At 59.6% G+C, this 27856-nt stretch overlaps 11 protein-coding genes across 11 annotated transcripts; 5 read left to right on the top strand and 6 right to left on the bottom strand.

The window, feature by feature from the left end:
- Window positions 1-1820: 1820 nt before the first annotated feature.
- On the bottom strand, window positions 1821-2829 carry DCS_05768 (uncharacterized protein; the record flags this gene model as incomplete). Its single annotated transcript, XM_040803069.1, has 3 exons — window positions 1821-2136; window positions 2506-2585; window positions 2638-2829. The coding sequence occupies 3 exons, from the start codon at window positions 2827-2829 to the stop codon at window positions 1821-1823; spliced, it is 588 nt and encodes a 195-aa protein (XP_040658102.1).
- A 1628-nt stretch (window positions 2830-4457) lies between these two features.
- DCS_05769 (uncharacterized protein) lies at window positions 4458-4655 on the bottom strand (the record flags this gene model as incomplete). Its single annotated transcript, XM_040803070.1, has 1 exon — window positions 4458-4655. One exon carries the CDS (start codon window positions 4653-4655, stop codon window positions 4458-4460), a length of 198 nt encoding a protein of 65 aa, XP_040658103.1.
- Window positions 4656-5665: 1010 nt separating this feature from the next.
- Window positions 5666-7156, bottom strand: DCS_05770 (uncharacterized protein; the record flags this gene model as incomplete). The annotated part of the gene is made up of 1 exon (XM_040803071.1): window positions 5666-7156. One exon carries the CDS (start codon window positions 7154-7156, stop codon window positions 5666-5668), a length of 1491 nt encoding a protein of 496 aa, XP_040658104.1.
- Window positions 7157-12386: 5230 nt separating this feature from the next.
- On the top strand, window positions 12387-13327 carry DCS_05771 (uncharacterized protein; the record flags this gene model as incomplete). The annotated part of the gene is made up of 2 exons (XM_040803072.1): window positions 12387-12888; window positions 12948-13327. The coding sequence occupies 2 exons, from the start codon at window positions 12387-12389 to the stop codon at window positions 13325-13327; spliced, it is 882 nt and encodes a 293-aa protein (XP_040658105.1).
- Window positions 13328-14054: 727 nt separating this feature from the next.
- DCS_05772 (uncharacterized protein) lies at window positions 14055-15077 on the bottom strand (the record flags this gene model as incomplete). Its single annotated transcript, XM_040803073.1, has 1 exon — window positions 14055-15077. The coding sequence occupies one exon, from the start codon at window positions 15075-15077 to the stop codon at window positions 14055-14057; it is 1023 nt and encodes a 340-aa protein (XP_040658106.1).
- Window positions 15078-16084: 1007 nt separating this feature from the next.
- Window positions 16085-16504, bottom strand: DCS_05773 (uncharacterized protein; the record flags this gene model as incomplete). Its single annotated transcript, XM_040803074.1, has 1 exon — window positions 16085-16504. One exon carries the CDS (start codon window positions 16502-16504, stop codon window positions 16085-16087), a length of 420 nt encoding a protein of 139 aa, XP_040658107.1.
- Window positions 16505-19127: 2623 nt separating this feature from the next.
- Window positions 19128-19958, top strand: DCS_05774 (uncharacterized protein; the record flags this gene model as incomplete). The annotated part of the gene is made up of 1 exon (XM_040803075.1): window positions 19128-19958. One exon carries the CDS (start codon window positions 19128-19130, stop codon window positions 19956-19958), a length of 831 nt encoding a protein of 276 aa, XP_040658108.1.
- A 411-nt stretch (window positions 19959-20369) lies between these two features.
- On the bottom strand, window positions 20370-21016 carry DCS_05775 (uncharacterized protein; the record flags this gene model as incomplete). Its single annotated transcript, XM_040803076.1, has 2 exons — window positions 20370-20840; window positions 20963-21016. 2 exons carry the CDS (start codon window positions 21014-21016, stop codon window positions 20370-20372), a joined length of 525 nt encoding a protein of 174 aa, XP_040658109.1.
- A 769-nt stretch (window positions 21017-21785) lies between these two features.
- On the top strand, window positions 21786-23741 carry DCS_05776 (uncharacterized protein; the record flags this gene model as incomplete). Its single annotated transcript, XM_040803077.1, has 1 exon — window positions 21786-23741. The coding sequence occupies one exon, from the start codon at window positions 21786-21788 to the stop codon at window positions 23739-23741; it is 1956 nt and encodes a 651-aa protein (XP_040658110.1).
- A 78-nt stretch (window positions 23742-23819) lies between these two features.
- On the top strand, window positions 23820-24095 carry DCS_05777 (uncharacterized protein; the record flags this gene model as incomplete). Its single annotated transcript, XM_040803078.1, has 1 exon — window positions 23820-24095. The coding sequence occupies one exon, from the start codon at window positions 23820-23822 to the stop codon at window positions 24093-24095; it is 276 nt and encodes a 91-aa protein (XP_040658111.1).
- A 1960-nt stretch (window positions 24096-26055) lies between these two features.
- Window positions 26056-27212, top strand: DCS_05778 (uncharacterized protein; the record flags this gene model as incomplete). The annotated part of the gene is made up of 3 exons (XM_040803079.1): window positions 26056-26132; window positions 26208-26481; window positions 26796-27212. The coding sequence occupies 3 exons, from the start codon at window positions 26056-26058 to the stop codon at window positions 27210-27212; spliced, it is 768 nt and encodes a 255-aa protein (XP_040658112.1).
- Window positions 27213-27856: the final 644 nt, after the last annotated feature.

Raw genomic sequence — 27856 nt, forward strand, 5'->3', positions numbered from 1 at the left:
CATTCCGCCGGAGGGCCCGGCGACGCCCCGATTGGCCGACGGCCCGTCGTCCCCTGTCCGGCCCCCCGTTCGCGGCGTTTCCCTCCATTCCCCCCTGGCTTGCCGTCGCCCGAGTTGGCAGGATTTCGACGGAAGCCGCGAAATGGTTGGCCGCCGGCTCGCGTTGCCGATGGGCCAGAGCATCGACGGATGCGTCGTGGGTATCTCGGGCCCACACGAGCCGTCCAGGAAGATTCGCTCGACGACGGCCGTATCTTGTGCTTCATAAGCGCCATTCCAGTGATCCGTGGCACATGTAGAGGGTGGTGACGGACCATGGCTTTCAGTTGGTGTCACCGACGCAGGCCATGGGGTTTTACGCCAGTCATCTGTGGTGCAGATATACCTGCAGATTGGCTGATGGATACATCCATCTTCTATTGGTGTCACCGATGCAAGCCTTTATGCCAGTCATCTGTGGTGCAGACACACCTGCAGATTGGCTGATGACACGACGTCCATCCTCTGTTGGCGTCACCGACGCAGGCCATGGCCTTCTATACCAGTCATCCGTAGTGCAAATATACCTGCAGATTGCCCTAGGGTTAGGGTTAGGCTGTGTCAGCCATCCGTGATGCAAATATACTGGCAGATTTGCTGATTACACGACATCCATCCTCTGTTGGCGTTACAGTCGCAGGCCATGGCCTTGTGCTTGCTATGCTAGTCATTCGTAGTACACATATACTGGCAGACTGGCTGATGGATACGGCACCATCTTGTGCTGTTGTCGCCGACGCAAGCCATGGCATTCCGCTTGCTATTCCAGTCGTCCGTGGTAGAGATGCCCATGTCGTTTGGCTGACGGATGATGGATTGGACTCCTTCGGTTGCTGCCACCGACGCTCGCCATGGTATTCCACCGGGCACCCGTCTCCGTTCGATGTTGCGCCGTCGGCGTACGCTGTCCCCGAGTCGAACCAGCGGTGCTTCGCGAACCGACGTCCACGACGGCTTGCCAGCTCAGTCCGCCGAGTTGGGTGCGCGCCACGTCACAACCGCAGGCAGCAAGCATGCGGTACCATGACCATCATTATTGTCGCCAAGGTACGGAGTACAGGTACGCATTCAAGTACTTGGTGCTAATGGCGCGCGTGCAGGCGTACCCTTGACCCCTGAGTGGATGCATCGAGGGAGTGTGCTACGGACCGCGCACGCAATAATAGTAGGCAAATTATTCGTGCTCTATAGCACGGTCCACGTTAACATCGTACCATTCCCTCGCTTCCTTGCAGCAACCGCGGGACCGATGCCGAAAGGGACGCCCAGGAGACCGGGCAACGGAGCGGGTCGGCACCGGCCGGCGAGGCCCTGCGCTCGAGTGCATGCTTCATCGGCCAGAACCTTGTTCTCGTCGTCTCCTTCACGAAGTGAGTGATTTTGAGGGCCGGCGGACATGCACCGGCGCGCTACGACGGCAAAGGTATACGGAGCGCAGCACGCGAATCCGCACCGGAGCGTGGCAGCCGCCGGCTCGCCCGTCATGAAAAGACGGCACCAACGACGGATAAACCCTCGCATGTGTGGCATGGTGAATTTTCACTCTCAGCCGAGGTGCCTCTCGTCCTTTCTATCCGTTCCGTGATTGAAGAGTGCATGTCACATAAATCAATCCCCAATCTCATTAGCTAGCTGTCAGGAATTACTTGCCAGGATTATTATCATGTAAATCAGCGTCGAAGCGGGCCTGCCTCAACCCTTGCACGCTTCCTCCGGATTAATCTGACAATTTCCTAGCGTCAGTATAATTAATGCGATAAATGCACACATTACTTGCGAGTCTATCCATGGTACGCCATGGAATACTGACCCCTAAATAAACCGACATGTACTGAGCATGTGCGGCGGGCGCCGAGGTAATGGAACATGGTGCCTTCAGACCGCGCGCCCTCGCACGTCCTGCCGAGAGTCGCCGTGACACGAGCGGGCTCGAAGCGAGCAGCACGACGCTCGCGGATGACCGGGACGAGAGCCGTATATTCGATGCAAGTCGTCCAAGGGATGCCCCTCGACGGAGCAGAGGACGGAGTGCTCGTATCGGGGTGCATAGATGCATGCACTTGAATAAATATTACGTCGGGGACGTGCTCGCGAGCCCTTTGTATCGATTGTGTAATACATCTATGCGAGTACGTAAGTTTGACGCCCGCAGTATTACTAGGGGATGAGTATTATTGCTCCGTACGCTCGTGTAAAAACGCAGCCACCCCGCTCTGCCTCATTATTGTGAACTATTCATCATCGAGCTATACAGCAAGACTATGGCATATTGTTGATCCACCCCCCCATGTCGGACTCGGACCAGACAGGCTTGTTTTTGAAAACCGTTTCATCCATGGCCACCAGACCCAGCTCCAGATATGTATAGAGCCTCGCGGTTCTGTCCAAGAAGCGGCACGTGCAATACCTTGCGACGATTAGCAACTCTCCATCATGGCCATCGGTCTCTCGTAAAAGGAAACTTACGAGGGAGTGATGATTGACCAGCTGCATTGTGCTTTGGACATTTCCGGCCCCTTGGGGAGGTCGTCGAGACAAACCTTGCACTGGCGTCGCTTGTTAGAAACCATGTTGCTGATCAAAAGTGCAAACACGTACCGCCGATTCGCACCCTTGACCGTCGAGGCAAGCCGCTGCCATTTTATCAACGCACAGCCGACCGACCAGATCTTCGGGCTCAAGGGGCCAATCCTTGTAGTGCGGATCCGGAATATGTTCTGGTCGAGGGATCAAGGCGAGGACTGTGCATGCTAGGTACGCGAGCGCTGCCGAGGGTCGAAGGAGGCTCATGGTTCGGAGGGACGCAAGGCGATGGAAATAAACGAGCAAGGGCTCCAAAGAAATGGCGGCGAGAATTGATTGTTAAGCTCGGAGATATGCTCCGATTCTCGAGACTGAACTGACGTCAACTTTGCCTCGCACCGAGCCTCGACATGCGAGTATTCCTCTAGCTGGATCGGAATCTTGTGGTTTTCGCCGGCGTACGGGTGCATGCGTAGGATATCGAGAAGAGGGGGGGTCCGAAGCGCATACTTGAGTGTTTATAGCGAGGGGAGCGGCCGACCTCTCGTGCCGTGCAAGTAAGCAGCGGATCCTCGCGGATACAGCGCACCTCGCGAACCGGAGCTCGAATAACATGCAAGTATTGTAAGGGCCGGGGTACACCGATGCGCATTTTGACCATCCTTGCATCATGGCAAATAGGATTAGGGCTAGTCCTTGTACGAGCATACCGAGGCGCGGCGATGACGGTGTCTAATAATACCAGTCCCTATTATACAATAACTACACATCACATATCATACCTAATGTACCTGTACATGCATCTACGGAATACATTCCGTATAATTACTCCGTACTGTACGTAAACTTCAATACACCAAGCTCACAAGAAAGCATGTGACAGAGTGCAAGTACGGATAGGATTTACCCCTGGACTACTCCGTAGACAAGTATTTACTCTGTCACGTTCTACACCCACCTACATGTGCACTTACGTATCAACATGTTTCAAACGAGGTCGCCAAGACTCGAAAATAGTCACTTTTTCGTCCCCTGGACCTGGAAATGCTGCCCGAGCCATGGATTGTGACGCTCAAGACGCGCGGGCTGGTCTTCGCACCTCGGCTCATGCCGCGGTTCCCGCCGTCCGCTGCGCTTGGCTGCGTCGTTTGCATGACGGCAACGTGTCAATGTAGAAACAGACGGATTGCATTCAATAGATGTAGGAAATGGACGGATATATAAGAACGGGCGCCGCACGTTGCGTCAAGGTCGTATGCAAAAGAATTGCCAAGTGGCGAGTGAAAGTGTACGCTTTTCCTAGGAAAAGACGGGCTTATTAAATGCACCAGTCCATCGATTAATTCTTCTCCGGGGGAGATGAGAAATTTCCAAGGCCCAATGGCATGTCCCATTGCCTCTGCTGCTGCGTCTCGATGACGGCAACGAGTCCGTATAGAAAAGACGAATGGACGGATTGCATTCAATCCAGATGTAGGAAATGGACGGATATATAGAACTGGCACTGCATGTTGCAACATGCCGCAATAATTCTCAAGTGAGGAGTGACAATAATCTCAAGTGAGGAGTGGCAATAATCTCAAGCAATAATCTCAAGTGACGAGTGGCAATCATTGCCCAAGTCAGTGGGTGTACGCCTAGGAAAAGACGGGCTTGTTCAAATACACCATTCCGTCGATTACTTCTTCACCTAGCGTTAGGTGCGAAACTTTTCCCGACGACAATTCCTCAAAGGAGCAATGGCATGACCTTTGCCGCTGCTGTCAGCGTCTCCATGACGGCAAACGTTTTCGCGTCAAGGCAAAACGTACTTTGCAGCAAAGCACGTGTTGCTCTGGTATATCCAAGTATGGATGGGCCGGAGATCGGCGATGCAATGCTCGCACTATCGCCTGTTAGAAGTCGCACGCGGTAGATGATTGCAGAGTAGCACGCACGGCCTCCTTGCAGGTGCCCACGATGCCGCCCCATAGCTTGTTGCAGCCGTTCAGGAGCTTCTCGACGCATTGCGCGGTGATGCCCCGATCCTTCTCGCTCAGGCGGTACGTAGGATAGGTGTCGACGACATCCTGATCCGGTTGGAAAGGAACCATGGCATACGCGGTGGATGCGGTATGCGAGCGGCATGGACGCCTGGATGAACTTTATGGTCGAACGTCGTCAAGTGGGAGAGAAGCGAGGGGCTGGTAGGCTGACGAAAGGAGGACGTAATAGCTGTCTAATGGTACGGCGTGGGCGTGGTAGCGGCGCGGAGAGGGTGCATTGTCATGCATTGACGCACGTAGGCTGTGCTACGTGGTATTTGCGCGTATCTTCACGGGCGCGCGCGCACATGGCACAGGACCGTGACCTTGAACAAGCACCGCTTTCCCTACGTTTTCCACGCACCCGTACGCGCACCTTGTCGCGCGCGAGACATGGGTGCCTCGCTTCTGCGCCGGCCTCGGAGCCGCGCCGGTCGGGGGGCGTCGGTGGGGCCGGCAAAAGGTCCGACCGGCTGAGTGGCCGACGGCGCCGATGCGGACCCTCGGGCGGATTAACATTCCACCGCGGGCATGCCGGCTCCGTTCCGATGGTCTAGTCGGACAACGTCTGAGTCGAGCGCCGGTGCGTCCGCATGGCGGCGAATGCTACGAGGCAGTGTTGATTCATGCACCGGAGCTGAAAAGTGGCCGCTCAGCTCGGGCCGTCTAGGCACTGGCGGGGTGCAGGGTGTTTCGAATATGGATTTATCGATTTATCGATTGATAGATTTATCGATTGATCAATTGATCGATTTATCGATTTATCGATTCATCCATCCATCCATCCATCCATCGATTCATCCATCCATCGATTCATCCATCCATCGATTCATCCATCCATCGATTCATCCATCCATCGATTCATCCATCCATATCTCTCTTCATCCATCCATCGATTCATCCATCCATATCTCCCTTCATCCATCCATCCATCCACCCACCCACCCATCCATCCACCCACCCATCCACCCATCCATCCATCCATCCATCCATCCATCCATCCATCCATCCATCCATCCATCCATCCATCCATCCATCCATCCCTCCCTCCCTCCCTCCCTCCCTCCCTCCCTCCCTCCCTACAGCCCCATGGCGCCGGGTGCCTGCTTAAAGGAGAAACGAACACCCTCCACCATGATCTGCTCCAAAACTTCTCCAACCACGGCCAATTCCTCGGCATTCAACCTGGCTTGATCCTCCTCGCTCCGCCTGTCGACCTTGTTCACCTCTCGTCGGCGGTTTCTTACCTTTTCGCGAACCGGTTTGAACAGTCTCCTCACCATCGCCATGGGACTGGAGGGGACGACGTTATGAGGGCGGCGCTCCGCCACCAAGAGGGTGGTGGGAGCATCCGGCGCGGCGACGTAGTTGTCGGGGCCGTAATCCACCAGATACTCGGCCACGGCCTGCAGGTCGTCGGAGCCGTGATCCACCAGATACTCGGCCACCGCCTGCAGGTTGTCGGCGATGCCTTCGGTTGCCACTTGGGCACCGTCCAGCTCGGCAGAAAGTTCCGTCATGACTGTGGATGCCGACTTGAAACTTTGCGACGAACTCGAACGAGACGCACTCGCGGCTTCTTGCTCTTCTTCCGCGTCCGAGGCGATCAATCTCGCCGTATCCGAGTTGATGGATTCCGAATAAGACCATCTCACGGCACCACCACTCAATCCGGCCTCGGCCGCGCCGCCGGCGACGCCAGCAGAGCCCGCGGCGGCGCCCGCGGCGGCATGGCCTGCGGCGGCGGCAGAGCCCACGGCGCCGGCGCCGGCGGGTGCGAGGGCGGCCTTTGCCGCCATGAGGCCGACCGTCGTCGTGCCGGCGCCGAGAGCGAGGCCGGTGCCCAAGGCCGTGACCATGTCGACGGCGTTGATGACGTACTGGTTGTCCGTCATCTTGCCCAGCTTCCTCGCCTCGTCGTACTTTTTCATCTCGGGCGGCGGGCGTATCAACGGCGTCTTGCCCGTCCATCCCAACGCCCGCTGCGCCCGTGCGTCCATCCATTGGTGCACATAGGCTCCAAAGTTCATGTATCTGTCGGGGGGTTGCCCTCCGAGAACCCAATTCGCGCCGCCCGGCTCGGCATTGTCGAGCGTCGCGTCGTAAAAGGCATTCTTCACCACCGTCCCGTCCGCCTGGGTGTAGTCTATTATCTGGGCCGTGACGGCGCCGAGGAGGAAGACCCACCAGTCCGGGACGGCCGGCTTGTGTCTCTGGAGAAAGTCGGGGTCCCACGAAAGCGATTCGACAACCTTGACGGCGTTGCCGGCGGCCCTGACCTTGACGAGAACCGATCCGGGCGTCTTGCGCTGAACGGCTTCGGCAAACTCCCGATCGCCCGTCGCCTCGGCGTAGGGGAGGTTCTTGCCCCCTTTCACGAAATCCTTAATGGTGCCGTCGTCCAAGCCGTCGGGACGAAGCCCGCCGGCGGCCCAGATCTGCGTCGGAGTCTTGGAGGTGACGATGAAGAGGACCTTGGGTTCGATTTGCGTCGGCAGAACGGCCAAGGCGACGGCCGTCCATTGCAAGAGCAGCAAGGCCAAGGAAAGGACCGACGAGTGAGGAGCCATTGCACGCCGCGTGCTCGGGTGCCGACGAGGAAGGGAACAGGGTCGGGCGGTTGTTGTTGGCGAGAAGGAGTTTGGGTGGTGCGAGGAGGAAGAGGGAGGGGACGACGGGGTCGAGGACTGCTGGCAGGTGCACAGTACGGCGTGCGCCACGCACCGTGCCTTTGTTGATTATTCATCCACCGAGGAAGTCGAGGTTTGTGCAGGCACGGTACAGTGCGAATGACGGCCGGCACGCACGCAGCACACCGTGGCCGCCGACCTCGGGCAAGACTCGTCCAGCAGGGAGCAGCTGCAGATACTGGCACCTCGGCGGACCGAGTCAATGCAGATGAAAGCTTGTCACCGATTACGTACGAGCGCATTGTACAAAGGAAGCCAACGGCACGTGGGAGGGAGGAGGATTGCCTGCCCTGAACGGCGTACGCTGCGGCGCAGGCACAAGCAAGCACAGCGGTTGCACCTAGCAAGGATGCCCACGGTACAGGCACAGCCAAGCAGGTGGAGGAAAGCAATAATGACCGTAAATGCAAGCCGCAGAACGGAGCAAGTATCGTAGCACAGCCAAGCGGCACATTTGGGTGCCGCGAGCACAACTATATCACAAGTGTGTGCTGCTCACCTGCCAGCCACGGCACTGCAGTTGGGTGCGAGTGCGCTGTAACAGTTACTAATTAGTGCGGATGCCGGTACGTGCAAGCGCTGTACTTGCAGTGCTCTGCCCAGCCAAGCACGGCACAGCGGCACGCCGTCGTGCTCCGCCATGGGCGATAGGGGTGGCATCGCGACCAAAGTTGAATCGTCACTTTTGTCCATGACGGAGCACTCTGCAAGTATTTGCATCGCAACCACAGTTGAATGGCCACTTTTGTCCATGCCGGAGCACTGCAAGTATTTGCATTGATAATACCGATGACGTAAAAGAGTGCGCACATGGATGTCGGCAATGGTGGGTACAAGCACTCTGAAGGTGCTGTAATAATACTCGAAGCAGGGTGCTGTAAGAATACTAGCAGGGTGCTGTAATAATACTAGCAGGGTGCTGTAATAATACTAGCAAGTACTGTAATAATACTCACAAGCAAAGTGTTGTACTGTAACATACTCACAAGCAAAGTGCTGTACTGTAACATACTCACAAGCAAAGTACTGTACTGTAACATACTCACAAGCAAACTCACAAGCAAAGTACTGCAATAATACTCGAAGATAAGTGCTGTAATAATACTCGAAGCAAAGCACTGTGATAATACTCACTCACAAGTAGAGTACTGTGCTGTAATAATACCCACTCACAAGTACTGTGCTGTAATAATGCTCACTCACAAGCACTGCGCTGTAATAATACCCCCCCGCAAGTAAAGTGCCGTGCTGTAATAACACTCCACCACAAGCAAAGTACTCAATAACAGTCACCCGCAAGCAAAGCACCGTGCTGCAATGATGCTCACTCACAAACATTGTGCTGTAATAATGCTCACTCACAAGTGCTGTATAATACTCACTCACAAGTGCTGTATAATACTCACTCACAAGTGCTGTAATACTCACTCACAAGTGCTGTAATACTCACTCACAAGTGCTGTGATACCCACTCACAAGTACTGCGCTGTAATAATACTCACAAGTACTGTGCCGTAATAATACTCCCCCACAAGTAAAGTGCTGTACTGTAACAATACAGCACAAGCAAAGTGCTGTGCTGCAATGATACTCACCCACAAGTCAAGTACAGGTGCAAGCACATTGGTGAAGATGCATGCAAATACGTCCACATGCAACTGCGGCGACGCCAGGTCGTGAACAAGACATGCAACGCAAGAGCAAGAACTCGTACGGAGCACAGGTGGATATGTATTTACTGTACATGCACAGCACAGTTACGGAGTGCAGCGGTGGTGAGTAATATTTGGCTCGCTATATCTACTAGGTAGTTACAGGTAATGGTTGCAATCGCAGCACCCACAGCAAGCACAGCACCCACAGTAATTACGGCACCCACAGTAATTGCAGCACCCACAGTAATCGCAGCACCCACAGTAACTGCAGCACCCACAGTAACCACAGCACCTACAGCAACTACAGCACCTACAGTCATCGCAGCACCTTCAGCAATCGCAGCAGCCACAGCAACCGCAGCACCTGCAGTAATTACAGCACCCACAGTAGTCGCAGCACCCACCGCAATTACAGCACCTATAGTCATCGCAGCACCTACAGTCATCGCAGCACCTACAGCAATCGCGGCACCTGCAGCAATCGCGGCACCTACAGCACCCACTGTAATTACAGTGCCTACTAGTAAGTGGTGCCTCGTGCCTCGTGCCTACGGTGGGGTGGCAAAAATGTCGATTCAGTTTGTGGGAGCATCGCCGCCGAAGCTGAATCGTCACTTTTGTCAAGCGGCCGCACTAGCACCTAGTGCGGAGCACCTGATGGCTAGCTCTACTTGCTTGTACGTAAGTATAATATGCGACCTGCCCGCCGGCGCAAAATCCTGGAGCCGTGTACTGCTTGGGTGTGCAGTAATCATTCATGCCGAGCACCCTCGGGTTGCACAAGTTCCCTGATTGATGTGGGAAAAGTGCATGCATCGAGGGTCGAGCTGCTGGCATGGCGCGGGTGCCGAGACCCAGCAAGCATGCCCTGGAACGAACGAGCATCACAGCCACTGTAGGAGCATCACAGCTGCTGTAGGAGCATCACAGCCACTGTAGGCACCGCAAGTACTCGCACTCCATGCCTGCGCTTGTCAATGACGGCAGCGCACCTTGACGGACTCGTCTCTCCATTCGCAAGCACTCCACTTGCGCGGCACCGAGCAAGCCCGTCGACGAGATTTTCGGAGATGCAATCGGCATGCACCACGGAGTACTTGGCCGGCATTAATTGATTGCCAAAGTGCTGTGCTGTGCCGTGCTGTTCTGTGCTGTTCTGTGCTGTGCTGCGCTGTGCCGTGCTGTGCTGTGCCGTGCTGTACTGTGCTGTACTGTGCTGTACTGTACTGTACTGTAATGTACTGTACTGTACTGTGCTGTGCTGTGCTGTGCTGTGCTGTGCTGTGCTGTGCTGTGCTGCGCTGTGCTGTGCCGTGCTGTACTGTGCTGTACTGCACTGTACTGTGTTGTACTTGCTTACCAGTACCGGTAGGTGTGTGCAGCACATGCAACCGTACTTTCGAGTGCAAGCATGCGCGATGCTCGTCTGGACGGCGGTGCAGTAGGTGCTTGCAGGTGCATGTGCGGCATGTTTCTCGTGCCTCCCTACAAGCGTCTTTACCAGAGGCATTCATGGCGGGCAGTGCGATGCGGCAAATGGCCTACGGCTTGCAAGCACGGCTACTGCAAGTAAGCTGGGGTGGCAAAAATGTCGATTCAATTTGTAGGAGTGGCGCCACCAAAACTGAATCGTCACTTTTGTCAAGTGACTGTAGCCCTGTGATTTCACACTGTCATTACAGCCCTGGCACGTACAACCGCCGCAGTTGATGCCGTAATCGCAGCGCTTGCAAGTACAGCGACTGCGGTTAATACTGTGATTACAGCACTTGCGGGTACAACTCGCAGGTGATGGCGTAATTACAGCGCTTGCAAGTACAGCGACGCGATAACACTGCAACCACAGCACTGGCAAACGCAACCACTGCGGTTAATGCTGTGATTACAGCACTTGCAGGTACAACTTGCAAGTGATGGCGTAATTACAACGACTGCAAGCACGGCGACTGCGAGTAACGCTTGATCACAGCACTTGCAAGCACAACCACTGCGGTCAATGCTGTGATTGCGGCACCTGCAGGTACAGCTTGCAAGGAACGCCGCAAGTACAGCGACTGCAAGCACTGTAATGACAGTACTGGCAAACGCAACCACCGCAGTCAATACTGTTATTACAGCACTTGCGGGTACAACTTGCAAGGAACGCCGCAAATACAGACGGCAAGAACACTGTAATTACAGCACTGCCAAGCACAAGCAGGTAACACTGTAATTACAGCAGCACAACCACTGCAGTTGATGCTGTAATTACTGCACTCGCAGGTACAACTGCTGCAAGCACGACTGCTGCAAGCACAACTGCTGCAGGTATAACCACTGCAAGTACAGCCACTGCAAGTACAGCCACTGCAAGTAACACTATAATTACAGCACTGCAAGTAGCACTGTAATTGCAAGTAACACTAATTACAGCACTGCAAGTAACGCTGTAATTACGGCACTGCAAGTAACACTGCATACAACTGCTGCAAGTAATACTTGAATTACAGCACTGCAAGAACAGCCACTGTAATGGTGTGCACGTGCCGTCGCAGCTTCGTCCGCTCTCGTGCTGGTGACGCATCGAGTGAAGGGTGTGCCGAGTGCAAGTAATCGAGTCATGCATTACTTACATGCAGGTATACACACGTGATGCCAGCAGCTTGGTACAGGGTGGCAAATTTGTCATTCAATTTGTACGAGTAGCGCTACCAAACCTGAATCGTCATTATTGTCAACCTAGGTTGTCGGCCGCTTAGTCATCACTGTCAAGTAAACGACTGTACGGAGTAGGCTGTCGGCCGCTTAGTCATCACTGTCAAGTAAACGACTGTACGGAGTAGGCTGTCGGCCGCTTAGTCATCATCGTCAAGTCATCACCCGTCTAGTCATCGCCGTCTAGTCATCACCTAGTCATCACCTAGTCATCACCTAGTCATCACCTAGTTCACCGTCTAGGCATCACCGGCCCCCCTCGATTTGCTCTTCTTCGCTTTCTTCACCCATTCCTTGGCGGCCGGTGACGGACGTGCCGTGCTCGTCGGACCGGCGTGTGCGACGACAAGGGCATGACCGACGTCAGATGTCTCACCCTTGCTGCCTGACGTCAGGCGACGCCTGTCAGCCCGTTCCGATCCGACCCGTGCCTCTCGCCTCCGCCCTTTATTATTTCGGAGCGGCAATGGATCCCTCGGTGCTGGCCGACTGACCATCAACCGACTGACAGACGGACAGAAGACGATGGACTGACCGGCCAACGGCCTGAGCGACGACCTGAGCGACGACCTGATCGACCGACGGGCTGGCTGACGGCCTGAGGAGAGCCTGACCGACGGCCTGAGGAGAGCCTGACCGACGGCCTGACCGACGGCCGACTGCTGAAGAAGCGGTCAACTTGCCTTGTGCATCTGCCTCGCCATCACCTCTCGCGGCCAGTTCCACCTTGATCTCGCCTCCGCCACGGGCTCCCTCCGCCGATGGCATACTCCCCTCCGCCGCTTCGCCGCCGCGAACACGCATCTCGGCGCGGCCAAGACCTCTACGACGACGCGTACCTCGCCGCCGCCAGCCGTGCGCCCCGGCGCGACCGGTCCGAGAGGCACCCTCCCCGCGGCCGATCCGAGAGGCAACCTCTCCGCGAGCCCCCTCCCCGCGAGCCCCCTCCCCGCGACCGGTCCGAGAGGCACCCCCGCGAGCACCCTCCCCGCGAGCCCCCCACGGCCCGTCTCGCGCCCACCGCGACCAGCAGCACGCCGTCTGGGAGCGCCCGCCGGACCGCATCGGTGGTCGGTCCCAAGCCCACGACCGGCGGCGACGACACGACGCGCCGCCGCGGGACACGAGTCCTGACGCGCCCGCCCGCAGGCGCCATGCGTCGCCCGATCCGAGGCCTCGCGGGAGGGAAGCGCACCGGTCGGGCTACGGCAGCGACGACGGGAGACGCCCGTCGGCCTACGGCGGCCATGACGGGAGACGCCCGTCGGCCTACGGCAGCGACGACGAGAGGCGCCTTCGACGAGCCGACTCCCACGGCAAAGCCGGCGCCCGAGGTGGCCCTTTGCCCCAGCGCCGTCGTCGAGGCTCGATGCCCGCCACCGTCGTCAAAAAGGGTGCCTCGTGGTTGGCCAACCCCCTCGTCCAGGCCGGCGCCCGCACGGCCTTTGCCGCCGGCGCCCAGGCCGTCATGAGGAGCCGCAACGACCCGAGCCCGTGGTTGGGCGCCAAGGGTGCCAAGGTGGCCACGGCCGCCCTCGGCGCCGCCCTCGTCGACGGCCTCGTGAACCAGAAGCATCCGGCGGGCGCGAAGCAGGACCTCGTGCGCTCGGGCGTCGCCGCCCTCCTCGGCGAGCTCGGCGCAAAGGACGACGGTCGCCGTCACGGTCACGGTCACGGCCCGAGTCGTCGACGGAAGGATTGACGACCGACGCGGGGATCCGTCGGCGGACATGACGTGCCGCGGCGTGGAGGATGGATGGATGGGCCGGCGTTGCTCCCACGCCACTCAGTAGCCAACCCGAATGATGCAGTCACTTTTCTTCTCCCGCGCCGCCGCATGCCTCGCGCAAACGTCATGATTTGTCGACATCAAGGGCGTCTCTGCCGTAGGCGAAGGTGTTGAGCAGGCGGCAACATGGATGCATGGGCCGGCGTTGCCCTCGTCGGATGCCGATGCTTCCCACGCCACTCAAATTGCCAAACCAAACGATGCAGTCGTTTTTCTTCTCCCTCACCGCCCCCATGCCTCGCGCAAACGTCATGATTCGTCGACAACATCAAGGACGTCTGCCGTAGGCGAAGGTGTTGAGCAGGCGGCAACATGGATGCATGGGCCGGCGTTGCCTCCCACACCACTCAGAGTAGCCAACCCGAATGATGCAGTCAATTTTCTTCTCCCGCGCCGCCCGCATGCCTCGCGCAAACGTCATGATCTGTCGGCAACATGGATGCATGGGCCGGCGTTGCCCTCGTCGCCCTCGTCGGATGCCGATGCATCCCACGCCACTCAGAGTAGGAATGATGCAGTCGTTTTTCTTCTCCCACGCCGCCCGCCATGCCTCGCGCAAACGTCATGATTCGTCGACAATATCAAGGACGTCTCTGCCGTAGGCCAAGTGTCGATGCTGGGAGCAGGCGGCATGTTGCCGTCAAGCAATCGACCTCTCATCCAACACCCCGGACCGTACCGTACCGCTTGTCGACGGTCGAGGTCGCGGAGCCGAGGGGGGGAGACGAGACTGTCGTTCCCCTGCAGACGTCGCTTTGGCGTGTCCTCGTGCCCGCGCCTCGGCCTCCTCCTGTATCTCCGCCCGCGCCTCGGCCTCCTCCGCTATCCTCGCATCGCAGACGCCGGGAAAGGCACAGTCGCAGCCGGCGTCGGCCCCCCGCTTCACGGTCCGCATCGTCATCGAGTATCGGCCCGTCCTCGCGACGGTGCGGCCGTCGATCTGGTCCGTCTTGCGTCCCCGGATGCCGTGCGTGTATCCGTACCGCGACGGGCCCATCATGAGCAGCAGAGACCTCGGCGGGAGGAGCAGCTCCATCGTCTCCTCGGGCTCCGTCTCCTCGGGTTCCGTCTCCTCGGGCTCCGTCTCCTCGGGCTCCGTCTCCTCGGGCTCCATCTCGGGCTCCCCCCCTCCTTCGCGCCGCGCCATCCCCTCCGCCTCGGCTCCCGGCGTCGATGCCGGCCGCTTCGGCTCCCGCGCCAGCGACCTCTTGGGCAGCCGCATGCGCCGGGCGTCCCGCGCGTCGCACCTCCGGAACCGCATCGGCACGGCGCTCCCCAGCGAGAGGCTGTAGAGGGCCTCGGCGAAGAGGGAATGCGTGTCGACGTGGGGCGGGATGCCGGCGCCGGGCGGGTAGTACTGCATGGTGAACTGGTCCGGCAGGTACTCTTGCACGGGCAGGCGCGGGAGCAGCTCCCTGACGTAGTCTGGCGGCGGCGTAAACGTCGTCTCGGACGCGCCAAAGGTCGTGTAGTCAAAGTGGTGGCCGTGGTGCTGGCTGACGCGCCTCCTCGGCGGCGTCAACGTCGTGCCGTCGGGCTCGGCGTCGTGGAAGGCGGCAATCATCACCGCCTCCTCCGCCTCCGTGATGAAGTCGTGGATGAGCGTCAGCCCGTTGGCCCATCGCTGCGTCTTTGGGGGGCTCGCCTCGGCAGCGGGCAGCATCGGGACGGTCTGGAGAAGGTCGAGGGAGCGGGAAAAGGTCGAGGAAGCGGAAAAGGTCGAGGGAGCGGTCGAGACGAGAGTTTGCAAGCCGTGGAAAATTTAGCAGAAAAGTGGCGCATCGGGAGTCGAGTCGCCGTCACGGCTGGTGGATGACGGTCATGGTCCACGCCGGCCACGACGGCGGCCCCCGACGGGACGAGGAGCTGTCCGGGACCGATCGAGCAGTGTCGGTGTCGAGTGCCGACATCATGGCCGTGACGCCGCCGTCGTTGCGATGCCTCGCTTCGACGGGAGCACCGTGGGTTTTCTCGGCCACGGCCGGCCTACCCTATACCTCGAGTCCATCTTCGACTGGGATGTGTCAAGGGTCGAGCATGGCCAGGACATGGACAGGAGATTCTCCATGGCAGTTGTATATTTCACCTTGTTGCCGTAGACCATCAGCCGCATCGTTGGCCCAAGGCTGCCGTGCTGGCCACAATTCGATTGTCCCGCGTGTCTTCATCGTAGGCTCGCAAAGAATGACAGACGCATGAAAAAGATGCTTCCGCTGGCATGGATTCGAATCGTACGATTGACCGACCGTATCATCATCTCGGCCACGGCCGGCCTACCCTACACCTCGGGTCCATCGGCACTCCAACTTGGCCGCAGGGACGTGTCAAGGGTCGAGCATGCCAAGACATGGACAGGACATTCTCCATGGTGGTCGTTGCTTTGTTGCCTAGACCATCAGCCGCATCGATGGGCTGGATTCTGCGAGCGAGCAAGCCGTCGAAAGGCCAGACATTCGACGGCCAACATCTCGACTCGTGCAACCGGCGCACGAGCAAGGTCTGAGCGGACGCCTGGCTTCGCGCGTGCAGGCACGCACCATTCATCACCGGCGGAGACATGACCGGCGCGCGCGATTGGGACGACGTCTGGCCAGGGAGCATGTCGGCAGCGAAAACGGCGCGGATGCCACGGTGGCGATGCCGCGACCGTCGTCCCGGCCGTGCCCTGCGTCACGGTCGAGCCTCGTCGATCGTCTCTTCGTCCCGCTCAGACCGGACAAGGGGTGCCGGCGTGACGACGACGACGGCGGCCGCGTCGCAATGGCCATGGCCATGGTAGAACTCGAAGCCTCTCGATGTAGCCACTCCGACCACCTGCAGAGGGCACGCCATCGTCCATGGTTGGCGGGTGCGTCCTCTCGCCGCCTGGCCATTTCTTCGGTACGCGGCCTGGATTCCGCAGCCGACCAGGCCATGGCGAACACGTCGGGTTTGGCCATGGTAGAAGCCGAAGCCTCTCGACGTAGCCGCTCCGACCACCTGCAGAGGGCTCTGTCCCCTTTCACCCATGACGCGCGGAATGCGACGCCATCGTCCATGGTTGGCGGGTGCCGTCCTCTCGACGTGGCGACGCGCGGGATGCGACGGCATCGTCCATGGTTGGAGGGTGCCCGTCCTCTTGCCGCCTGGCCATTTCTTCGGCACACGGCCTCGATTCCCGGAGCCGACGTGGCCAGTCGAATCCGTCAGGTTTCGTCTGCCGGCGCGGCCCACACCACCCTTCCATGTTGAAACATGCTTGGCCCCGACGTTCTAGCGCCGCACGACGGCACCCGGCCGACGCCACGAGACGGCCGATCGAAGCGACAACTGTCGTTGTTTCTTGGTGTGATTCCTCCGACTGCGCCTCTTGAAATTGCAAGAAACAAGCGTCACTGTAGGAACTGGCCAGCGATGGCCGGCGTCCTCGAGTCGTCGCTTGCTCGGCGTTTGTGTCGACCTGCTGCGATGGCACGTGCTCGCCGGCACCCGCAAACGGCTCCAAGCATGGCACCACGGCCCACGAGTTTGCCGACGGCCAGGGGTGTGTACGCTCCCCCGCTCGCATGGCAGGACGGAAAGCGTGGGCGACGATTTGGTCGAGGCACCGCACGCACGCGGGTCCGTAGGGGCACGGGTGCCGGGCGCTGGACCGTCGGGGCATGGATGCGTGCATCGAGGGCGGGCGAGGCTCGCGTCATGGGTGCCGAATGGCGGTGGCATCTGGGGCCTGCCGTGGTGCCGATGCCACCTGCAAGCCGCTGCAGGCCGCCGGCTGGTCCGTGACGGCAGCGGCCGTGGATGGCGGCGTGACGGGGAGACACAGCGGCGGGCGTCTCATGCCGTCGTCTTGGCCGGCGAGCTTGGTGTGCCGTCGACGGTGAGGGTTGGGGATGGGAGGAGGGTTGGGGGGATGAAGGCGGTCAGGCCGCACGAGGTTCCGCGTCGGTGGCAGTTACGGAGCGCTCAGTCGTGGTTTCCCATCTCGCAGGACCTACAGTGCACTGCAGGCGTACGCCGTCGTGCCTGCCGTAGTGATTGTAGGTACTGTAGGTGCGGCGGGGTGTCAAAATGTCGATTCAATTTGTCGCAGTGGTGCTGCCGAAAGTGAATCGTCATTTTTGTCAAGCGACTGTACCTAGGATGTAGGTACCTATTAGTACCTAGTCTGGTGGGGTGACAAATTATCTCTTCAATTTGTTGCAGTAGTGCTGGCGAACTGAATCGTCAATTTTGTCACGCGCTGTACCTAGGATGTAGCACCTATTAGCAGGTACCATCCATGTCGCGACCGCTGCCACCGCAAGTACCTGTACCTCCCCTTTCAAGGTACCTGTGGCACGGAGTACACAGCGTGCCTGCCTATTATTAGGACCTGCTAAAGATGCCTCGTACCGGTACTTGCTGCCGGTACGACCATCGGCCGCCGGCATCGACGATTGTGGCGTCGATGGACAGGGACCGGTGCCGTGGCTGTGCGCCGAGGCTTGCCACCTGCACCTCGACCAAAGGAAAGACGACCTCCGCTGCCTCGTCCGTCGCACCCTAGGCATCCTCCCCGATGCGTCCGGGTGCATGTGCGTGCCGGCAACCGCACGAGCACCGTGGCCCTGCACTGGCATGCAGACCAAGCCTGCAACGCTGACATGACACGCGCGGTGCACGAACATGTGCTCTCGCACCTGGTGCTGCCTGACGACTACAGGTGCTACGTGGTGCCTTGGTGGCTACTGGGTCCCGGTGCAGCACAGGTGCTACAGGCGCTACCGGTGCCTACAGGTGCTACTGGCGCCTACAGGTGCTGCCTGGTACCTACAGGTGCTACCTGCGCAGAACAGGTCCTACAGCTGCCAACCTACCTGCTCCCTACCCGCCCAAGCACCTACCAGGTGGGTGGGTAGTACCCAGGGCACTGTGACGAATGCAAGCTGCGCACGCGCCCTGCCGAGGTGCGTCGTCGAGCGTCGCCGGCACCGACGAGCTGCTGCGCCGGCCGGGCAACCCCGGCGCTGCCTCTGCGTCCCATGCCCAGGGGCCTGCTAGCGGCCGGTGCCACCCCCGCGGCGCCGCCACCCCCCCACCGCTGAGACCCCCCCGTCGGCGCCCCTGTTCGGCATTTGGAAGCCCGTGGGGCCGCCGTTCGGCCGCCTTTCGGCCTGCCCGCTGCGACGGTACGCCGACCTGCGCCCGAGCCGCCCGCGAAGGCCAGGTACCCTCGACCCGCCCGGACTGTCATCGGCCCATGTTTGCAGCCGCCGCCTCCCTTCCGCCCCGTCTCGTGGGCGCAGTCCCGACGAAACGTGGCACGCGGGAGCGCACCCGTGCCTGAGTGCCGCTCCCCGCTAGCTCGCTCCATGAGTCGGTCGGTGCGGACGGACGGACGAACGCTGCTCCATCGTCGTCTCCACCGTCGCCGTCGCCGTCGCCGTCGCCGTCGCCATCGTCGTCATCGTCACCGTCACCTTCGCCCTCGCCCTCGCCCTCGCCCTCGCCCTCTCGAGTATATAACGCCCATGCTCGTCCCCCGACTCGTCCTCGACATCTCTCCCATCCTCTCGCAGACAGCAAAAGCATAGCGATTCCTTCTCCCGCCATTCGTTCCTCCTGCACCATCCATCGCCTACTTGCATACCCGTCAACGCATAGACGCATAGACGCATACTTTAATAGACGCATACGCACGCACGCCCGTTAATCCCTCGCTCGACCATCCACAACCACCCATCCCTTCGCCATGCAGTTCCTCGCCGTCGCCTGCCTCGCCGCCGGTGCCCTCGCCGGCACCATCGACACGCCCTCGCGCGTCTTCGAGCGCGACCTCGCCACCGTCACCGGCGTCATCGCCAACGTCGGCACCAAGATTGAAGCCCTCGACACCGCCGCCAAGGCCTTCAGCGGCGACCAGGCTGGCGTCCTCGGAGCCGCCAAGGAGCTCATCTCGACGCTCGAGGCCGGCACCAAGACCGTCTCCGGCTCGGCCGAGCTGACCCTCTCCGACGCCGTCGCCCTCCAGGGCCCCGTCACCGCCCTCCAGTCCAAGGCGGAGAAGCTCGAGTCCAACTTCCTCGCCAAGCGCTCCGCCGTCGAGGAGGCCGGCGCCTGCGACGCCGTCCGCAAGGCCCTCTCCGACATCAGCACCAACTCCGAGGCCCTCATCAAGGCCGTCGTCGGCAAGGTGCCCACCGACGCCCAGGCCATTGCCAAGACCCTCGCCGAGGGCCTCACCACCGTCCTCGCCAAGGCCAAGGGGGACTTTTCCGCCGACAACTGCAAGGCCAAGGCCGCTTCGAGCTCCTCGCCCGCCACCAAGTCCGCCACGGCCTCGGCCAAATCCTCCTCCTCCTCCGCCGCCGCCTCCTCGGCCTCCTCCTCCGTCTCCTCGGCCTCCTCGAGCGCGTCCGCCACCTCCTCGGCCTCCTCGACGACGGTGAGGCCCAGCGGCAGCGGCGGTCGCTCCGTTCCCCAGCCCACCGGTACCAACTCGACCGGCGTGACTGCCGGCGCCGGCGCCTTTATCGCGCCCGCCGGCCTCTTCGTCGTCGCCGTGGCCGCTATGATTGTCTGAGGGCGTTGCGAGTCGAGGCGAGCCGTTTTTTTTTCTTTTTCACTTTGGAGTTCAAAGCAAGTACCCTGCTTCCCACCAGCTTCCTCTTTTTTTCTTCTCCTTTGCTCTCTTTTTTCATCTTCGCCGACCCATGTTGGAGCCCCCGACCGGCCTGGCGGGCTATTCGATAAACTTGATAATAATATGCATGAACAAAACATGACAACACCCTTCATTCGCATCTTGTGCAACGCTCCGTGCTGTAAACGTGTGCTCCGTACTGCGTGAACCAGATATTAGTTCTTGCCTGTGCACTGTCAGTACAACTTCTACTTGCACTCTCACTTGTACGTGCTTTACTCTCAAGCACAAGAAGGTCGACGTTGTACTGTATGCTGGGTATTCCGTTTACTTACGTAACCCCCACGTCGACTATCCACAGCAAATTGTCGTCTCCTCGCAAACACCCCCAACCGGCTTCCCCGCCGCGCACTCGACGACGAACCAGTCGCACAGAAACTTGCCCAGGCCGGCTCCGACAAAGATGCTGATAATGACGTAGCCGTTAAAGTACATGGCCAGAAGCATCACCATGTAGCCCCCCGCAAAGGTGACGGCGTGCAGGAGCGAGCGCAGCAGCTGCTGGAGGACCGAGGCGCGAAAGGTCCCCACGTCAAGTCCGAGCCCGTCGCCGACATCGAGGTCGCCGTGTCGTCTCGAAGCCTCCCTCTGGAACTGGCGCGTCAGGAACCGGTCGTACTCCTTGCCCAGCCGCCGAGAGAACTCGACGAGGACGACGAGGGCGACGACGCCGATGCACGTGGCCGCGAACATGGCTTCGTTGCGAATGTGCCAACTGGAAGAGAGGAAGCAGGCGTCGACCGTGTGCCAGTTCCACAGCATCTGCCGTCATCGTCCCGTCAGCCGGCCTGCCGTTGCTGCAACTAGGCCCGAGCCCTCCACGGGATTCGGGCGGCATTCGGGCGGATTCGGGCGGGAGCTTGTGAACCAACGTCCAGACGTACCGAGATTTTGCATTTTGCTCCGTGGCCGCCGCCCATGCTTCCGTGATTCATCATCGTGCCGGCCCTTTGTCACGAGCTCGTTCGTTCGCGGCACCCTCGGGCCGATGATTCGTCCTCGATCGAATATTGCCGTGCTCGCACAAGCTAGTACAAACCACTTGTGCCGAGAACAGTACTGTGCAGTGCAGTACTTGTAGTTTGGTGTGTACGCGGAGCAATCGAATCCTTTCGGGAGTGACGCCGGTAGTGGGTGTGGGCCGAGTTCGTCCTTTTATACCGTTTGCCTGTCCTGCGCTCGCACCATGATAGCCCGTTAATGACGCCCAGTCGTCCGTTAAACACCGCATGCGCCGACGGAGCCATTTCGAGCACAACAATGGTCGGACGATGCCGTCAAACTGATGCCATTTCCTTGCCTTTGGCCTTGGGAATGTGGATAATTCATTCCCTGCTTCCCCCCACAAATATGCTCATTTTTGCGCAGGGCCGACGAGGACCTCGAACCCGTTCCTTGCCAAGCATCGTCATTTGCAGCATCACCGCCAATATCTTGGCCCTACCACGCCGAATGGGGTAGCTCTCGCCTTGCTTCTTGGCGTCGTTCCCGAGAGTATGCTTAAAATCAAGTCTCAGCCACCGTCTCACCGGCACGCTCGCAATGGCCGTCGGTACTTTCCTGCCTCGCCGTCCGAGGCACCACGCAACCGTTCCTATCCATGTCAGCAACAACCTATAATTGCCTCCGTCCTTTCCGCCGCCTGATTTGATTCGACCTCGTCGTCTCGCTCCCGTCGTCGACGGCTTCCGAGCCGAGGCGGACACCATGGCGTCGCCAACGCTCGCGCGGCGTCACATCCAGGAACACGCCGCCGGGGATGTCACCGAACCGCACTGGGGATATGCTGACCGCATCGTGCCCTGCAAGCTCGATGCGGAGTCGTGCGAGTACCTTGATGTCGTCTATGGCGCCCACGACGTCGGCATGGCCTGCGTCGGTGCCTTGTGGGCGTCCTTTGTCGCCGTCGCCTTGATGTGCTTTTTGCGCCGTCGCTTCCGCCGGCCCCACCGCCGCAGGGAGAGCCGAGGCGGCATCCTCGACAAGCTGCGCGGGCCCGCCGTTGCCTTTTGTCGACGGCACCTCCTCCCCGACGCCAACCACGCCCTCTTCGGGCGGACGACTCGCTTCCAGGTCGTCACCCTCGCCCTTCTCGTCGCGTACCTCGTCGTCCTGAGCTTCGTCGGCATCCGGTACGCGACGTGGAGGACGCTGGTGAGCGACGTGGCCGGCGTCTACAGCACTCGGACGAGCCTGGGTCCGTGGTCCAACCGGGTCGGCGTCATCGCCTTCGCCCTCGTGCCCTTGTCCGTCCTCCTGTGCAGTCGCGAGTCCCTCCTGTCCCTCTTGACGGGCGTGCCGTACCAAAAGTTCAACTTCCTGCACCGGTGGGTTGGCTACGTCGTCCTCGTCCAGAGCGGCCTCCACGCCGTCGGCTGGTCCATCATCCAGACCCGCCTCTACCAGCCGCAGCCTTCGGTCGGCCGCGAGTGGATCGTCCAGCCGTGTGCCGCCTGGGGCATAACGGCCATGACCCTGTTGACCCTCCTCGCCGTCCTCAGCACGCGCTGGGCCGTTCGGAGGACCGGCTACGAAGCGTTCCGCAAGGCGCACTACCTGCTCGCCGTCGTCTTCATCGGCGCCTGCTGGGCCCATTGGAGCAAGCTCGAATGCTTCCTCGTCCCGTCGCTTCTGCTGTGGGGCATCGACCGGGGCGCTCGTCTGGTGCGGACGGCGCTGCTGCACTACCACCCCGGAGCGCGCGCTGGGTTTCGCCCGGCGCGCGCCGTCATCACGCGATTCCCGGACCTCGACGACGACGGCGACGTCGTCCGCCTCGACCTGGAGAATCATCAGGACTGCTGGGCCGTCGGGCAGCACATGTACCTGTGCTTCCCCGAGTGCAGCATCTGGCAGTCGCACCCCTTCACGCCCCTCAACGCGCCCGTCGCTCGGGACGGAAGCGTTCGGCACTCGTACGTGCTGCGGGCGCGGTCGGGTGAGACCAAGAAGCTGGCCGAGCTGGCGGCGACAAAGATGTCTGCCGACCAGGATTCGCCCTCGTCGACGGCAACGACGTCCGTCATCTTGACCGGCCCGTACGGAGAAAATCTGCTCGGCAAGATTGCGGCAGACACCAACGTCGTCTGCGTCGCGGGCGGCACCGGAATCACCTACGTGCTGCCGGTGCTTCTCGAGCTCGCCCGTCGAGCGCCCGTGCCTGGCCGCAAGATGGAGCTCATTTGGGTCGTGAGACACTTGAGAAATGCCGACTGGGTGCGCGAGGAGATGGACGGGCTCCGAGAGGCGCGGCAGGCGCTGAACCTGACGATACGGCTGTTTGCCACTCGAGACGTCGCATCGCCATCATCAACCTCGTCATTCGACGGTGACAAGAAAGAGACGACCGAGTATTGCGGCGACGAAAAGTATAGCATCTGCGAGGCCGCATCCGTCGACGAGCGGCAATTGTCCGTCGGCGACATCGGACAGGATTGGCTCGAGGGCGACCGTGGCAGCAGACATCCGGACCTGGGCAGGCTCGTGGGCCAGTTTGTGGAAACGACGGTTTCTGGCCGCACCTTGGTGTTTGCGAGCGGGCCAGGCGGCATGATTACGGATCTGCGGAGCGTCGTCGCGGCGCTGAATTCTCCCCGCAGCGCATGGAAGAGGCAAGAGAGGTTCGACGTCAACCTCGTCTGCGACGACAGGTTGCTGTCTTGATGCTCAGGTTGGAGCCGCCAAGTCGACGACTCTCGCCGAATCCATGCACGGCAACGCCGATCCGGCCGGGAAGTTGAGATGCCACCTGGGCATTCAAAGCCATTCGCCGACGGCGGCGTCATCCTGTCCGCCGTGTCTCCCGATACCGACAAACGCCTCGACGACTCTCGCCGAATCCATGCACGGCAACGCCGATCCGGCCGGGAAGTTGAGATGCCACCTGGGCATTCAAAGCCATTCGCCGACGGCGGCGTCATCCTGTCCGCCGTGTCTCCCGATACCGATGCATTGCGAGACAAACGGGAAGCCGACCGGTCAGGTTCGTCCGCTGCCGACAGCAAGGGTGGATGGTAGCCATGGCCCTGCACTCTGTCGGTGAGCCTCGCAAGAAACGCCAGGGGTCGCTCATGGCGGTGAGAGGCTGCTCAATGTCGCCGTGAGGACCATGATGACACGGGTGAGGACCCTGTCCGACAGCGGATTCTCAAGTTTCCACGAGTGCCATTTTTGGCCGATGCTCGGGGTGTTGCTGCGGCGGTTGTCAGCAAGGAAGAGTGCTGAGCGTGGTGACGCCGAATCGTGAGAGGCAGGCATCTGACGCATCGTCTAGTGGCCTTGCCGAGCAGCGATTTGATGTGGCGCAATCGAAATGTGTGAACGCATCGTAGCGAGGAGGCTCGGCCGCGGCAGCCTTTGTATGGTCCTGTACGATTTTGTATCAATGTGTACCGATATGTGTCGATGGAAGTGGCCCGGCCGATGCCCTGTACGAGTCCGAATGGGAGCTCCAAGCTGCGTGATGCATCGTAATGATGATTGTTCTCATCATCATCATCATGGACCGCTCTAGTAGAATCCACGGCAAGCTTTGAATGTTGCGAGGAGTAATTCTCTCTTCAAAAGCCGATTCGAGTTTGCATTCGCCGTGGCTGTACGGGGAACTGCCCATGGCAAGAGGAAGGAGAATGGAACAAGTCGAGGGGTAGCCAGGCACCGTCCTTAAAACTTTTCATCAACTCTCGGCCGTGAAGCACAGGCCAAGAGCCTGCTGAGGTTCCGATGACTTGTTTCTCGTGCTGCTTCGTGGGCTCTTGTCGATGCTGCTCGATTGGTGCATGATGGGAAGAGGAGGAGAAGTCGTCGAAGGATTCTGCCGGCGACTCGAGCCACATTGCCCCCAATGGACGGTTGACAGATGCAATGTACGTGATGCCATGGCGAAATTCAAGTTCATGTGTTTGAATCGGGTCTGAATGGTTCGATTAATTCATGGCAGAGCCATTCAATGGCGAGGGCGACATGCTTCCTTGCAACGGTGGCGAATATGTAGCCATCTGCAACTAGGCATCTGCAGGAGCCGGAGAAAATAAGTAGGCATGCTGTCGTTCTTTCATTTCATCTCAAGGAGCACGACTTCTCGGCAACGCGTGCCCTGACATTTCATCAGACGAAGAAGCAACGGCGACTTTTGAACTCGTCGAAGATTGTGCTTGTGCGGGGAAGCTGGTGGCGAGTGATGGAGATGTTCGGAGCACCTACTTACTCCGTACTCCGTACTACTTACTGTACATAACACTGTATTACATACTTGCCTGCTGTATTGTTGTACCAAGATAACTCTGTGCAGAACTCAAGACACGCGCCTGCCGTACTGTACTTCGTACTGTGCTTCGTACTGTACGCCGTACTGTACGTCGTACTGTACGTCGTACTGTAGTCCGTACTGTACTCCGTACTGTGTTGTGCATTTACAAGTACTGCGCACGTACGGGGTACATGCAATGCTCACTGTGTACTTGCAGAGTAATGTCGTCCACTATGGCATCAGTAGGACTCTCGAGGCCCGGGGGTAGATGATGCCCCAAGTCCTTTCGACTAGTGCTGGGCTCAGTATTTAGTATAGTTCTAGCATTAGACATGTTGAAATTTATAGCATAATTACTAGTAACATTCGACTGTCGTAGGATTGGCTGCGGAGTGTCCATCCGTGCTGAGCATATCGATCGATGCATGGCTGCAGCACACTCGCGAGTTCGAGTTGGTGCGTACTGTTATTGTTATGCATGCAAGTACCTACCTGCGTGATGCGTGTAACTGTACTGCGTAGGTACGAGAACCGAACCTTGCAGGTGCAAGTACTGTAGGTCATCCGACAGTCGCACCGTCACTTCCCACCAACCACACCGAAGCAACCCCTCCCTGGCCTCGACATCCTCCCCCTGCGGTGCGAAATTAATGCCTCTCGGTCAGGACGACGAGTAATATTATTCAAATATCGATAATACGCTTCCATCCAATCCCCGCACGGCCGAGAATGAAGCAAGACTGCAGCGTCCCCTGGATCGAAACGCCGCTCGTCAGATCGACGGCGCTCTCCAAGGCGGCGGGATGGTGCGTCGTCGGCGTGGTCTCGCGTCGGACCAATTCACCCCGGCACGGCAGGGGTTGTCGTTGACCGGTCTACAGCAACATACTTCTCAAGCTCGAGAACCTGCAGCCGTCCGGGTCGTTCAAATGCCGCGGCATCGGCAACTTTGTCCTGCAGAAGCTCGCTCGGCTGCGAGCCCAGACGGGGCCGTCGGCGGCGACGAGGGCGCACTTTTACATCTCGTCGGGCGGCAACGCCGGCCTCGCCTGCGTCCACGCGGCGGCTCGTCTCGGCTGCCGGGCGACGGTGGTCGTGCCCCTGTCGACGTCGCCGGCCATGGTCGGCAGGCTTCGCGAGGCCGGCGCCGACGACGTCATCCAGACGGGCGCCTCGTGGCACGAGGCCGACGCCCACCTCACGGGCACCGTCATGGCCGAGGCGCGGAGGCGCGGAGAGCAGGCCGTCTACGTGCCGCCCTTTGACGCGCCCGAGATCTGGGACGGCAACGCGGCCATCTCGCGCGAGGCGGCCCGTCAGGTTGGGCAGGCGCTGAAGCGGCAGGCGGCCGGTCGGCGCGAGGAGGGGGGGCCTCGGGCGAGACTCGGGGCGAGGCCGACGAGGGAGCGCGCATCGACGCCATCGTCTGCAGCGTCGGCGGCGGCGGCTTGCTCTGCGGCGTCGTGCAGGGCCTCGACGAGCAGGGCATGCGCCGGACGCAGGTCATCGCCGTCGAGACGGACGGCGCCGACTCCCTCTCGCAGGCGGCGGCGCGCGAGAGGCTCGTGACGCTGCCGGCCATCACGAGCCTCTGCACGAGCCTCGGCGCCCGCAGGGTCTGCCCCAAGGCGCTCGAGTGCGCGCTCCGCTCGACGGTGTCGACGGTCGTCCTGTCCGACGTCGACGCCCTCGACGGCTGCCGACGGCTGGCCGACGAGGAGCGCTTCCTCGTCGAGCCGTCGTGCGGCGTCGTGGCGGCCATGTGCTACGACCAACGGCTGGCGAAGCTGGTCAAGGGCTTCGGCGAGGACAGCGTCGTCGTCTTGGTCGTGTGCGGCGGAAGCAACGTGTCGCTCGACATGCTGCAAGGCAAGATTCAAACCTGAGCGAGGAACGGGACGCGAGGAAAGTCGTGCACGGCGAAAGCAGGCCGAGCGTCGCAACGCCCGTCTGGGGGCGGACGAGCCGTCGAGGTCGGTGGTGAGGAGAATAATGGCTTCGGGCGCCTGCTGTAAGTAAGCAAGTTGGTATACTGTAAGTAAATTGGTATACTGTAAGTACTGTAAGCAAGTAAATTGGTATACTGTAAGTACTGTAAGTAAGTAAGTTGGTACACTGTAAGTACTGTAAGTAGGTGTACTATGGAGTACTCCGTACATGTTCTCCGTACAATACTGTACACTGATTATAATTAATACATGTACTTGCGTATCTGGCCAAGGCAAAGGAGCCGTACATGGACTGTTATCGTGTACTCTGCGCACATTAGTAAGTTTGTACAGTAATGTACCAGTGCGGGGTACTCCGTACATTCGTTGCTCTTGGGTGACCGGAATATTATCCGAGGGATTAGTACATTGGTAATGCTATAGCCGGTAATGCTATATTACTAATCCTTTAATGCTATACCCTGCAATGCTATGCCGTGTATTGCTATCCTGTACTCCGTAATGCTATCCTGTAATGCTATACCCTGTAATGCTATGCTGTAATGCTATGCTGTAATGCTATACCCTGCAATGCTATCCTG

Source organism: Drechmeria coniospora, chromosome 02 (assembly GCF_001625195.1).
Source record: "Drechmeria coniospora strain ARSEF 6962 chromosome 02, whole genome shotgun sequence".
Taxonomy (NCBI): Eukaryota; Fungi; Ascomycota; class Sordariomycetes; order Hypocreales; family Ophiocordycipitaceae; genus Drechmeria; species Drechmeria coniospora.